The sequence below is a fragment of the Camelus ferus genome, chromosome 28 (assembly GCF_009834535.1).
Source record: "Camelus ferus isolate YT-003-E chromosome 28, BCGSAC_Cfer_1.0, whole genome shotgun sequence".
Classification (NCBI taxonomy): Eukaryota; Metazoa; Chordata; class Mammalia; order Artiodactyla; family Camelidae; genus Camelus; species Camelus ferus.
In genome coordinates this window covers 4,937,780-4,951,591 of record NC_045723.1, presented here as the reverse complement: position 1 = coordinate 4,951,591, position 13,812 = coordinate 4,937,780, and the positions used below count along the sequence as shown (strand labels likewise).

Below are 13,812 nucleotides of genomic sequence, written 5' to 3'. Positions count from 1 at the left end.
TGATACATTATTAAAATTTTAACTCTCTTTGCTTTTTAGTTGTATTTGGTGAGCTTTGAACTGTCAAAGGAAATACATGCTTACATGCCTTAATGTTTTATTTAAGAATATGATGCATTAAAGCTAATATATTTTCCCCACACTTTTTTGCTTAAAGGTGGGAAAGGTGTTTATTCCTGGGCTGCCAACTCCTTCCCTGACGATGTCCAGCACGATGCCTCGGCCCAGCACTCCGCTGGACAGCATCAGCACCCCTAACCCTCTGAGGAAGCTGCTTGGGTCCCTGGATGAGGTAAGATGGGGATTAGGTGTTGTCAGAAATTAATAGTGTTTTAAAGAAGTTTGGCCAAATATTAATTCTTTCCGTGATTAACTTCTTTTCTGTTGAAAAATGACAGAATTTGGAAGTTTAGTTAATGCTTGTAGAATATAAATATTTTCAAACACAGGCTATTCAGTAAACCTACCTTGACTTCCCCTGTGATATATAAGGTAGTTTTTGAAGGTGTTACAGTGAGGAAAGTGATGCATTCTTTTCATCGAGGGATCTCACAATTTACTTGTGTGGAATAGATGTACTGTCTGTTTTAAGAAATTATGGTTTAGAGGAGACCATTAAAGACTTACGAATGAGGAGCAGAAAGCACCATAGGAGATTCATCGATGAAAGATACATTCTGATGGGATGGTGTGGCAGAACCAAAGGCTCATCTCTGAGAGACATGTCCAGTGTGGTAAGGACCTGGAGGATGAGTGGGATGTTGGAGTGGAAAGGGGCACTGGTATAAAGAGGAGTCCTGTGGGCATGGGTGTGGAGGCAGGAGAGTGTGGAACATTTTTAATGCCTATTTGTTTCTCCATCTCCTAGCGCAGAAGTTAAGACTCAGCAAGCCTATGCAATGAATGCTTGCAGAAGTACAGGCAGTCTGCTGGGTGAGGCAGAGCAGGGATAATGATAACAACCTGTTTCCCAGTGTTATCTGTGTGCGAGGCACTGACCCCAGTGTTTTATATGTACTAACTCATTTAATGCCATGGAAGAGCCTTATTAGGAAAAGATTAATCCTTCTTTTACAAATGGGTACATAGAGGTACAAAGAAATTACTTGTCTAAAGACATACAGCTAATAAGTGATAGAGCTGGGATTTACACTCTTCCTAACATGCTTTTAAAGAGGAAAGGATGAAAAGGTGGTTTTTATTCTGAATGCCGTCACCTGGGCATTCCAGGTTTTGAGGATGGAGTTAAGAATGTTAGGATTAGATAGGCTTATCTTGGGATTGAAGATAGGGAGACCAGTTAGATCCCAGATGTAGCTGACTGTGTCATTGTAAGACGTGCAAAAATTTGGGTCTGAGCTCCGGCAGTGTCCTGGGAAGGAGGAGAGTGACTTGAGGGGCCTGGAGGAGGGAGAGATGACAGCCTGTCAGCTGATTGGTGCTGTGCTCTGCTGGGGAGAGATGTGGGGTACCTGGGTGGATACCCACACTGACCAAGTTAGGAAGCCTGGAGAAAAGTGGTCTGGATTTGAGAGACATCTGAGTGTAGGTGTTGAGGGGCAGTTCAGAGTGAAGGTTGGTGCTGGCAGTTGTATTGGAAATGTCTAGGCACTGATTTCATTTTTTAAACAGGTGCAATGTTGCATACAGGTGCAAAGTTCCCTTTAAGCCAAGGCATTTGCAGAACTTCTAGAGAAGAGCTGGAGAATTATCGGAGGGTTTTGTGTGATTTAGAGGAATTCTTTTATAACGTAAAGTGGTTCCCATCTTAGAATTACATATGCCCAGGAATGGTTAGTGTCTCTGTTGCCAGCTGTGAGATCTCAGGGAGACCCTAGTGTAACACACTGGCTGATGGCTTTTCCACCTCTCTCTGAGACCGTGCAATTAGGCTTAGATCCGGGACAAGTGCAGCCAGTTTTTTGGGGGCAGCTTTTGGAGTAGTAAATAAACATAATAAATAAATAATAAATACATCTTATGCTTGATTGGCTTTTAGTGTTGACAAAATATTCACTTGGAGAAGTCCTATAAAATGATTTACAGAAATACCAAAAGGGCTGGAGGTCATGACTGGATTTAAAATAGAAAGCATCTGCATATTAACTAAGATGATTTAAAAATTTTGTTTGCATACCCCCCAACTGCAGGAAAAAATATTGTTCTTATGTTTTCAGAACAAACACTTGCCTGTAGGGGAAACATCACCAAGTCCCTTTTTCATGTCTGCTTTCTCATTGCTCTCTCTCCTTAGAGCCTCAAGTCACCTGTCTTAGCTGAGTTACAGTCTACGTCTCTAGCCTTGTAGCATCACCAGAAGTGTTGCCTTCTCTTCCTCTTAGCCACGGCCGTCCAGGCCACCCTCATCTGCCCATACTCCCTCCTCCCCAGAATCCACCAAATACTGCAGATGCCCAGAGTGGGGAAAAGTGGTGTAAGAATTTTGGGCCACCCCGTTTCTTATTCCCCCTTTCTGTCCTAGTCGTGGCCCCTTGATTCCACATGTGTCCACAGTTCTCCAGTGCCATCAGTCAGATGTTCTGCTCTTTTTATCTACTTTTCTAGCTGCTCTTGGTGAGGACCTTGGTCTGCTACGAAGTACTTCATCATACCTAGAGCAGAATGGTTTTAAATCATTATGTACAAGTGTTAGTTAGACCATACGCAAAAAAGACAACATTTCTTTATCCTCACTTTCCCCCCAAATGCTTCATAGGTGTTGTATTTGTGGCTTTTGCAGGCTGTTCTGTTGTCCCCAGTTCCAGAACTGAGGGATTCTTCCAAGCTTCATGAGTCTCTCTGTAATGAGGATTGTACTTTCCAGCAGCTTGGAACGTACATTCATTCCATCAGAGACCCTGTCCACAACAGAGTAACTCTAGTAAGTATACGTGCTTATTTTTAAAAGGTTATGTAGCTTTCCAAGAATTAGGGTTGTTTAAAATTTGTTAGGATGAAGGATTTTGTCTGAAAAATGGAAACATATATTTGTTGTGATTTTTAAAATCTCCTGTAATGTGTCATTTTTTTTGCACCATTTTTAAAAAGCAACTTTTCTGAAGTTTATTAAAAATTTATTGAAAACAAAGCGTATTTAATCGGTTGAATTTTATATGGACGTGATTTTTATCTTTAAAAGTGAGACTTCTGGGTGATGGTGACTCAATGTCTACATGAAAATTAGACACTTTATTAAAGACAAGACTTTTTGCAAATGTTTTACAAATAAGCACGTTTATTGTTTCTGAAATTTCAAAGTATTCAATTTTGTTTGAAAGATATTACTGCTTATTCATGTACTTTTTGGATTTGCTTTGACAGGCAAACAGTCACCAGCTATTTTTAAGACATTCAAAGCCTGAATGCGCAGATTCTGTTTACTTGCTCTTGTTTGTTTCCATTCTTTTCTCAGGAACTGAGTAATGGCTCCATGGTTAGGATCACTATTCCTGAAATTGCCACCTCTGAATTGGGTACGACTGAGGATCGAACCTCACTTTTGTGTGTTCTTAGTTTGATTTAGAAGATTTGGAGTAATTGCTGGTTTGCATTAATAATTGGGGTTTTAAAATTTTGGCTGTTTTTGAAGCCATGGGATGGAGGTTTTACTGTGCAGAGAAATTGTAAAGAGCAGGGGAGCACTTTTGTGCTGTTCACTCCACGTGGGCTCTAAGCCGGGGGTGCACTGGAAGGATGTGCTGGCTCTGCTTCTGTGAGGGAGCTTATGATGAGCAGTGCCACGCAGCGCGATTCCAAGTGTGTGGTCATGCCTCTTGCAGGAAAATCTGAGCAACAAGGAAGCTCAAGTAACTAAATAGTTTTTGGCATATTTGATGAGTTTTAATCCAAAAATAGATCTCTCATTGTTAGAGAAATTGAGAAATTAAAATAATTGCCTTAACTCACTAAAACTTGATATTATAGTAAAAATACAATCAAAAATGTTTTAATAAAATTGGAGTCTGCTTGAGTTATTAAAATGGGATGTTTGGTTATTTTATTTCTGATACAAATTAATGATTGAAAATCTGTTCTAAGACCTCTTGTAAGCGCTGTTGAACTCAGTGTCAAATGATTGGCTAGGTCAGCATCCCACTGGCTCTTTAATGACAGTTCTCTGTTCATAGTAATTGACCTTTACATGGTAGTTGTTTAAAAATGTTCTTATTCAAAAGGGAAAAGAATGCATACATAGGAAGCATACTAAAATTAATCTTTGCTTTTAACAGTGCAAACATGTTTGCAAGCAATTAAGTTTATCCTGCCAAAAGAAATAGCTGTTCAGATGCTTGTCAAGTGGTACAGTGTCCACAGCGCTCCGGGAGGACCCAGTTACCACTCAGAGTGGAATTTATTTGTGATTTGTCTCATGAACATGATGGGTTATAACACAGACCGCTTAGCCTGGACAAGAAATGTAAGTACATAAAATTGATTTTCTTCTTGAGTTATTCTGTTGTTATCAAAGCAAATGTTTGCCTAACTGGCAATACAGCATTCAGAGTGTATAACAGGTCAGTTTACTAGAAGGCATCCCTCATTCAACAAAACGGAATAATACTAAGGCTTATTGTGTCTGTACATTATAAACCAAGTATTTAGTGTTAATACTATTTTACTAGTAATTAGAATGATCACGTTTTATGACGTGGTAGAGCACTTTGACTGCTATTTCTCATTTCATCTTTGTAAATGGCTGCTGGTTCTGCTAGGATTAGTAATAGTAGTCGTCTTGGTTTATTGATGAAGAAACTGAATCACAAAGAGATCACAGACTAGAGATTTGCTCAGTACTGGGCCTGCAGTGTGTCTCATGACTCACGGCTTAATGCTGTTTTTGGAAGCCTCGACTTTTCACACACAGATTGCTTGGTCTGTGAGGAGGAAGGTTTGATTTGAAGTGGATTTTAAAGTGCTTTAGCCTAAGTGTCTAGTTTGTTAATGATAAAAAGCTGCATTCCTCATCTCCCTCCTCGGAAGCTTCCCCACAGGCCCTTGATAGGTTACTTACAAAATTAGAGACCCGGACTGTTGGAGCACCTGTCCTCTTCAACATGAGGCTTCAGAGATGGCCCTAGAGTTGACTCCATCCAGTGAGCTGCAGGGGACAGAGCCCGGGGGACACCCATGGAGGTCTTCATGACCTGGGCCTGGCAATGGTGACCTCCTCTTTCATTCATAGCCACACTGTCACAGGGCCACACCTAACTCTGTGAGGGGGCAGGGACATGTAACCTGGCCATAGGTCCTAGAGAAAGAGGAGAACACGGATTTTGGAGAGTAGTTACCCATCTCTGCCATAGAACTGTTAGACTGTCCACGGTAGACAGACTCCAAGTAAATGTCTCTTAGTTCTGACATTTGGCTAACATTGGGTCGATTCTTTGAGACTTGGCGTATTTTGGATGCGGTCTGTGGCCCTTGTTCTTCTGAAGGAGTGAAGATCTGTGTCACCAGAGGAGTCGGGGAGGGAAGGGAACGACCACTGGGCTCCTGTGAGCCCGGGCACGCGCTCAGGGTTTACGTGTAGGGTTTCATTCCATTTCACAAGGGCCCTAGAAGGAAGGGATTCGTACCATGTTTTTCCAGATTTAAAAAAAGAGTTTTGATGACTGTCCTCAGTTTCTACAACTGGTAGAACTGATTTCTGAATCTTCTAAGATTCACTTGGCAGTGATAAATCTGTGATTTTGTCTTCTCTTTTGGGGTTATCTTCCAGTTTGACTTTGAAGGATCACTTTCCCCAGTCATTGCACCCAAAAAAGCAAGGCCTTCAGAGACGGGATCTGATGATGTAAGCATTGTTTTTTTCTTGCTAATGTAAATTAATTTGTGGGTTCTTTCACTGTTCCCCCACATTTGTGGTGTTCCTGTTGGTTTGTGTGCACTTCTAGCACCTTTTGCTTATTTTAATACTGTTATTTTGAAGGTAGGATCTGTTATGTTTTCAGTGGTTATATATTCACTTTTGTCTTTAATGATCATCTAAAAATTACCAAACCTACTTAATGCATGATTTGAGTTTGGATTTATAGATGTTTTATTGCCAATTGATCACCTAAAGTGATAGCATTTACCTTTCTATGCAGTGTTTTTCTAATTAGGTTCTCAAACGTATCAGAATGAAAGTACAAATGGCACAAGGGAACTTTATGGAATGATGGAAATGGTTTGCTCTTGAGAGGAATGTGGGTTATTTTTGATATGAGTTCTTTGTCATTTGTGTATTTTGGGAGTATTTTCTCCCAGTCTGTGGCCTGACAGTGCCTTTAGGTAAGCAGAATTTTAAACAAAATTTTAAATTTATTTTTAGAGGGGGAGGAGGTAATTAGGTTTTTATTTATTTATTTTTAATGGAGGTTCTGGGGATTGAACCCAGAACCTTGTGCATGCTAGGCATGCACTCTACCACTGAGCTATACCCTCCCCCCAGAATTTCTTATTTTGGTTGTCCGACTTAAAATCTTTTTACTGTTATGGTTGATTCAGTATCTATTCCGGGAGCTTTTAAGTTAGAATGACACACTGTATTAAGCCTGACAAAAACAGTAAATTCCAGGTTCTGAAGAAACCATAGACTATACTCTCTCAGCACAATACAATAAATCACAAGTAGAAAGTAAAACAGACTCCGTACTTACAAAGTAAGTGTGGTGCTGTCTGAGTGTAAAATTCAGTTGGTTATTAGGTTGTATCACTGGCCCCAGCATCTTACACACGTGGAAAGATAAATATACCAACGGGATACAAGCAGGTGCCTCCTCCTGCCAAAACCCAAATCAGTGAAGTGGTGCCTCCATCTGCCTGTCCACACTTCGCACCTTTTCCTTCTTTACTTTTGGCTCATAAGACGTTGCTTAAGATAACCTTAAATTTTTCTCTCTCAATCTCTACCTAAGTAGTAGGATTCTTCTTCCCAAGTCTCTTCCCTAAAAGCGCATGACTGCTTTTTTTCAAGTGGTTTTTACAGGTGGCTTGTCCTAACATTTATTGCTGGCATCTGGAAACTGCTTAGCTGTTTAGGTGTTGGTTCTGGTGTTTCAGCGTTGTGATTCTTTCTCATATTCTTAACAACTTAATATGAAAATGGAGCGTGAATTGTTTTAAGTGAACTTGGTTTTGTTTTTTAACGACGACGTGGCAAGAAGGGAATATTTGAAAGTTGATACCCTTTTTATTCTTCTCAGGACTGGGAGTATTTGTTAAATTCAGACTACCACCAGGACGTCGAGTCGCATCTTTTGAATCGATCTTTGTGTTTGAGTCCTTTGGGAGTCCCCCAGGTGAAGGACGAGGACTTCTCGCAGAATCTGACTGTGGATTCTTCCACACTTCTCTTCGCTCACATACCTGCAATTTTTTTTGTTCTTCACCTTATCTACGAGGAGCTTAAACTGAATACTCTGATGGGAGAAGGAATTCGTTCACTTGTTGAACTTCTCGTTCAGTTGGCAAGGTAAATATTGTGAGGAGATGAGAAGCGTCCAGGAGGTTGTTAGATGGCTTGATCTTAGCCATGAAGTATTGCGTAGGAACTTTGTAAATAAACGCCTGAAACCTACCTTCTCAGAAAACCAGAGCATTTTCTACAAACCACAGAATTGTTTGAGGACATCCACTATGTAAGGGCCTTGTGGGTCATGCTGGGGTTGCTGGTCTTTGTCCCAAGATTAGTGGGAAGTCACAAAAGTGTGTTACACGGTAGGTGACCTGCTTGGCTCTGTTTTGACAGGATGACTGGTTGCTCTGTGTTGGAAAGTCTGTGATGCTGTTTCTGTAATAATGCCTACGTTCAGATAGTGTTGACAACTAACAGTGTCCGAGTTTACATGTAGAAAGTGTCGGAGTAGGCCTTATGATCCCTATTTCAGCGATGAGGAAACTTGCTCAAGTTTGTCTCTGAGAACAGGCGTTGTTTGCTAGTTGTGGGCGGTCTTTGCTGCCCCTTTGTTGTCTCAGTCTGTGGTCATCCCTGCCTTTCAGGCTCTTGCAGTGGATCCACAATAAGGTTAGTAAAATTTTAAACAGTCTTTCTAGCACCTTGTGTTTGATACTGAATTCAAAAGGTCATACTTAGGTGTCATTTGAGCCTTTGTGACCCTTGATGATAAAGTAAGTTAACTTTGAATCAAAATGCCAACCTCTGAGTTAAGGATGTAGTGCATTTCTACTTTCTGTTAATTTCCTTGAAATACTGAAATTCTTTTCTGAGTTGTGGCAGTTTTAGTTGACGGTCAGTCTCTCTTAATGACAAATGATTACTGTGATGAAAATAGTTTTGTAATGAAATGATTTACAAACCCTAATTATGGCTCTCTGAAATAGGTAACGTGTATAATGTTTTACATTTTATAAGGTATTTCTCACACATATTTTCTTATTTAATCTTAAAAACTTGTGAATTAACTGGTGCCTCCTCATTCTCTAGAGGAAAGTACTGAGTTTCATAGAGCCGACTTGCTGAAGATCACACAGCTAATAAATAACAGGAGAAACTGAACCATGGTGTTTCGCAGTAGTTTTACGTCCACACAATTTATCTAGCGAGAGGAGTTTTGGTTGCATGTGTTGTACTGGGCATTTTAAAGTCCAAGAAATAAAATACAGAGACTAAAATTGATTACCTTCTTTCTCATAAATAAGTATTTTAAATTGAAAAATTCATCTGATGAATCCACACTCTGTGGGAGGAAAATGCTGTAATGCCTTCCTTGTTATTTCTTTTTTGTATACTCTTATTTTAGGGACTTAAAATTGGAGCCTTATGTAGATCATTACTATAGAGATTATCCAACGCTTGTCAGAACTACTGGGCAAGTGTGCACAGTTGATCAAGGTATGTGTTCATGCTGTTAAAGTTTTTCTGAACAACGTAATGACATTTACTTGTATTTTTCTTGGTTAAGAGCAGAGGATCTATTTCTTACCATTTGCCTGTAAGTCAGGGCCAGTGTGTTTTCCCTAGGCAGATTTTAGTTTGTAGCGCTTGATCTCTGATTTGCAGTAAGTCATAACTTCCTCAGTGAGGGGGAAACTTTTACCCATCCCTATGGTGCTGACTTGCAAGAGCTTAGAGCTCCCAGTGCCAAGGATGCTTTGCCCTAGACCTGCGCTGTCCAGTTAGTAACTACCAGCCATATGCTATGTAGGTTAATTATATTAAAAATTAAGTACCTCAGGTGCACTAACCTCATGTCAGTCGCTCAGTAGCCGTATGGAACTAGTGGTTGCCATCCTGGACAGCACAAATATAGAACCATTGTGCTGTCTTAGATCCAGAGTGAAAAGGACATAGGATTGGGGCCCAGTTGTTAAAACACAGCACAATCCTGGGTATCTCTCCTGTCTTCTCATCTTCAGGGTTAGGGCAGAAATTTTTGGTTAGATTCTTTATATGCCTTGAACACAAGAATTTGCTAAATTTCCTTCCAGGGTTGGATAAGATATTAGTCACTTAAATTCTAGTTATTTACTGTGGTAGAAATCATAAAGATTTTGGAGGATGTGGGAAAATGTTATTCTGATTGTTTGCAGAAGACAGGTATTGTTGGTTATTATTCCTTTAGAATGAAATAGTATTGTCTTAATGTGTTCTTGTATCTTTATAAACATTTGTCTAATTCTAAAGGTCAAACAGGATTTATGCATCATCCATCATTTCTTACTTCTGAGCCACCGAGTATTTATCAGTGGGTGAGCTCTTGTTTGAAGGGCGAAGGAATGCCACCCTATCCTTACCTCCCTGGAATTTGTGAAAGAAGCAGACTTGTAGTCTTGGTATGTATTTACAGTCTTGCCAAACTTGTTTATTTATTTTTTTTTCTTTTTCAATATAATTTAAAAAATTATACAGTGAAATCAACTTTTTTTTCCTTTTGTGCATTGCTCTGTGGATTTCAGCAAGAGCTGTGCATCTAAAACAGATGAATTTTCCTGTGTGTAATTATGCCTCAATATTTTAAAAAATGTTAATTTTTTTCCTTATGCAGAGTATCGCCCTCTACATACTTGGTGATGAAAGCTCTGTTTCTGATGAATCCTCACAGTATCTATCCAGAATAACTATAAGTAAGTCAGTCCAAGGTTAGACTTCCCAAAACAAATTTTTATAGATGTCGGTATCAGTTGAAATAAAATTAAACATTTCCTAAATGTGCTTTAGAGGTCATGTCTTGCTTCATTTTGGAGATGACATAAAAACACCATTCTAGTATAGAGTCTGGGGTTGATTTTTAGAGATCAAGATTACTTAAAATCTAACCTTTGTATTTTCAGTATGCCTAAAAAGGACTGTTTTAGCCTCAGGGAAATGTTTATACTTCCCAGCCTGCCAGAGTACTGCTTGTTCTATTATTTTTTTAGGAATTGTTTGTTAATGAATTTTTATTTCCAAATGTTTTCTACAGATTATGTATTTTCTTTATTAGAATAACTATCAAAGTAATGTTTCCTTTTGTTACCTTTTAGCCCCCCAGAAGTCACAAGCAGAACAAGAGGAGAACAGGTGACTTTCATTCAGATTGTGCTTTTATGCTGAAAATATAAAACACTAGTGTGTTTTACTGTTCTGTTAACTAACTCCATGTTTGTTCTCTCACAGGTTTAGTTTCAGGCATTCCACACCAGTTTCGAGTCTAGCTGAGAGATTAGTTGTCTGGATGACTAGTGTAGGTAAGTAAGTCTCTGTTACTGTTCACGTGTCTGAAGTGCCAGGGAGAAACCCCTGCTGTCCCTGGGCCCCTCCTTCCTAACCAGGCTTCCTGCAAGCTCGCTAGAATTGGGCGGCATGAGAAGAGGGGGGCTCCCGCTGTAGGAAAGGATCCCACAGAGCCGAGACCATGACCCACCGAGCCACACTTCCTTCCTCTGACAGTCTCCCAGCTTCCATGTTCTAGGGTCTGGGGTACTAGATTGTGGTTTCTCGATAGGTAAGAAAAATCTTTGTCATTCCTCTGAGACCAGTAGAGGCAGTGGCTTTGTCGAGTGACCTCAGAATGGAGAACACTAACGACTACACATTCAGACTTGAAGCCATTGTAATGCTCAGATGTCAGAAATGAGTATTTCTGGCAAAATCTAAAAGTAATTTGTGTAAACTTACTTCAGGGTCTGCATTTGAATGATGGCTAGACATTTTGCGCACCAAGATGCAGATTCACTGGCGACGGGGGAGAGGAAGGGAGGAATTTACTCTTTCTTCCTAAAGCCTGTGCCCCTAGGGTTTTAAACAGAGTGAAATACTGAAGAAATTTTTAGTAAAAGTTGTGGCTTTTTATAAAAAACTAAAAATTAAAAAAATTACTGATATGAAAATATAAAAAATGAGAGAGTTAAAGTATAATTTGTTAGAAAGTAATGCTTTAATGAATATTATGGATGTTTCTGAATTCTTATCTAGAGAATGTTCTGAATGACTTCGTTTTTTACTTTTCTTTTTTATATGCTTCCTTGAAAATTCCAATAATTGAAATACATAGTATTATAATGAAATACCTGTGCTGAAAAATATTGGATGAGTTCTATACGTTTGTATGTTACATAATATTTAACAAAAGTGTTAATTCTCATATAAGGAAACATTTTACCTCAATACTTAATCAACTTTCTATATTAATAAATAATGTATAGTACTATAAAATTTAGAAAATCATTACAGGGAAAATAAATTTTAATTATCCTGAGGATTTGAAAATTTTCTTAAATGAAATGTGGTATATGTACAAAACAGCATGTAAAATATGTATGCTTAGAGAATAGTAATTTGGAGAGTGAAGTGAACATTGATGTACTGGTCGCCCAGCGTTAGGAGGGAAACACTGTAGTGCAGTAGAAGGGCCTGTGTGTCCATTCAGCTGTGTCTGTCTCTTACACAGCCCAGCGCTACAGGTGACCACCTGTACAGGTACCCCATCTAAATTGTATATTTCCTTCCATCATTCTTTTTGGCAGTTTTATCATCTTTATATATCGCTTAGTGTTGTATGTTTTTTAAGTCACGTGAATGGATATTGATGTAAATATGTTTTTTACTATCTTATTTCCTTTACTCCATATTATTATTTAAAGATTCATCCATATTGACGCATGTAGCAGTAGGTCATTCATTGTCACTGCTGTATAATCCACTTCTTGACTATATATCATAGCTTATTTATCCATTCTATTGATGGTAGCCGTTCGATTCTTTCCTCCCTTCCCCCCCTTTTTTTTGCCATGATGAAACATTGCTAATGAATATTTTACTACTTATGTCCTGGTGCACATGTGCCCAAGTTTCTGCATGGCTGTTGATGGGCTGTAGGGGTGGACATAATTATACATACTGAATATTTTCCAAAGTGGTTGGACCAGTATATACCCCCTCCCACCAGCTGTGGAAGAAAATTAATGTTGCTCTACATAGTTGCCTTCACTTGGTATTGATTAACTTTAATATGTGCTTGTCAAGTGAGTGTGCAATTCTATTTCCTAGTGGTTTTAATTTGCATTTCCCTGATCACTCATTGGATAGAGCATTTTTTCATACATTTATTGACCGCTTGTGTTTCCTTTTAGGAAAACGTCTTTTTGTCCTTTGTGTTTTTCCTATTGGATTGTTTGTCTTTTTCTCAAGGTTTTTAGGAACTTTTTTTTTTTTTAAAGAAAACTTTGATACTAATTCCCTGATGTTGAGACACCGGTCTGGTAGTAAGATGAATAAAGTCAGTTTCTTTCTTACTTGTTAGGATAGAGTTTACTAACTTCACCAGGGATATTTGGGACAGTGGTAAGTCTAAGTGGAAAAATGTCTCCCTTCCTTTCGCCCTAAGGTTTCACTTTAAGAGACTTGGAAACTCTTCCCTTTGGAATTGCTCTCCCCATCAGAGATGCGATTTATCACTGCCGGGAGCAGCCTGCTTCAGACTGGCCAGAAGCTGTCTGTCTCTTGATTGGACGTCAGGATCTCTCCAAGCAGGCCTGCGAAGGAAACTTGCCCAAAGGGAAATCTGTGAGTATCAACGTACCCAGTCTAAGTTCAGTTTTCACCTCCATAAAATCAAAGTAGAAATGTTACTTGTTTTCCTTTAAGTCTTTCTGCAAGTGTATGTGTCAGATTATATTATGTACTAGACAGGGTTTAAAATTGGACAGATCTTATTAACTTGTAAATTGAACATGGGAACAGGAGGTTTTGTGAATGCTCTGTCTCGCCTGGACCTTTCTTTCCCTTGACCCTGCGTCAGCTGAACAACTGCTATGACTGATTCCCTGCTTGTGTGATACTAGTAATTAACTACTTTGTAATTATTGTGAGGAAATCGGGGGAGCACCTATATCCTGGTTTTGAATAGTTAATACATAGCTATTTACTCTTTCATACTTTTTTGATGCGTTGCATTTCTTGCATTTAACCTTTTAAATAGGTGTAAATATATCTTTAATCATATAAAACTGAAGCCCCTCTAAAAAGGTTTTTTTTTTGAGGGGACGATAACGTTGTTTAGAAGCTGTCTTAATGTTATTTTCCTCAAATACTGTCCTTCATCAATCTTCAAATCTGTTTTTTTAATAATGGGTTCTAAGAACCTACAAATAGAAAGTGAAATACATCATTACCCTCCAATTATTTCTCTTTTAAAATCAGCCTCTTTTAAAGCTTAAAAAAATACAACTTTTAAAATTTCTTCTAGAACTCTCGTTAACTTTAAAAACAGTGAGTAGTAGCACTGCATGACCCTGAGGATCAAGGAGGATTCAGGGATGGCCATTCCATCCTGGTGACTTTGGTACTTTATGTCTCTGAGAAAACAGTAAATTTGGCTCATCTCTTAT

General features: G+C 38.9%; 1 protein-coding gene across 1 annotated transcript in view; it reads left to right on the top strand.

Annotated features, from left to right (window-relative positions):
* The window catches only part of ANAPC1 (anaphase promoting complex subunit 1), an 83,909-nt gene that overhangs the window by 19,976 nt on the left and 50,121 nt on the right, over window positions 1-13,812 (top strand). Inside the window, 12 exon segments of the mRNA XM_014558298.2 lie at window positions 158-292; window positions 2,741-2,881; window positions 3,413-3,473; window positions 4,230-4,417; window positions 5,720-5,794; window positions 7,188-7,456; window positions 8,745-8,836; window positions 9,629-9,777; window positions 9,990-10,068; window positions 10,468-10,504; window positions 10,601-10,671; window positions 12,810-12,988. Of these exon segments, the coding sequence (XP_014413784.2) occupies window positions 158-292; window positions 2,741-2,881; window positions 3,413-3,473; window positions 4,230-4,417; window positions 5,720-5,794; window positions 7,188-7,456; window positions 8,745-8,836; window positions 9,629-9,777; window positions 9,990-10,068; window positions 10,468-10,504; window positions 10,601-10,671; window positions 12,810-12,988 (1,476 nt within the window).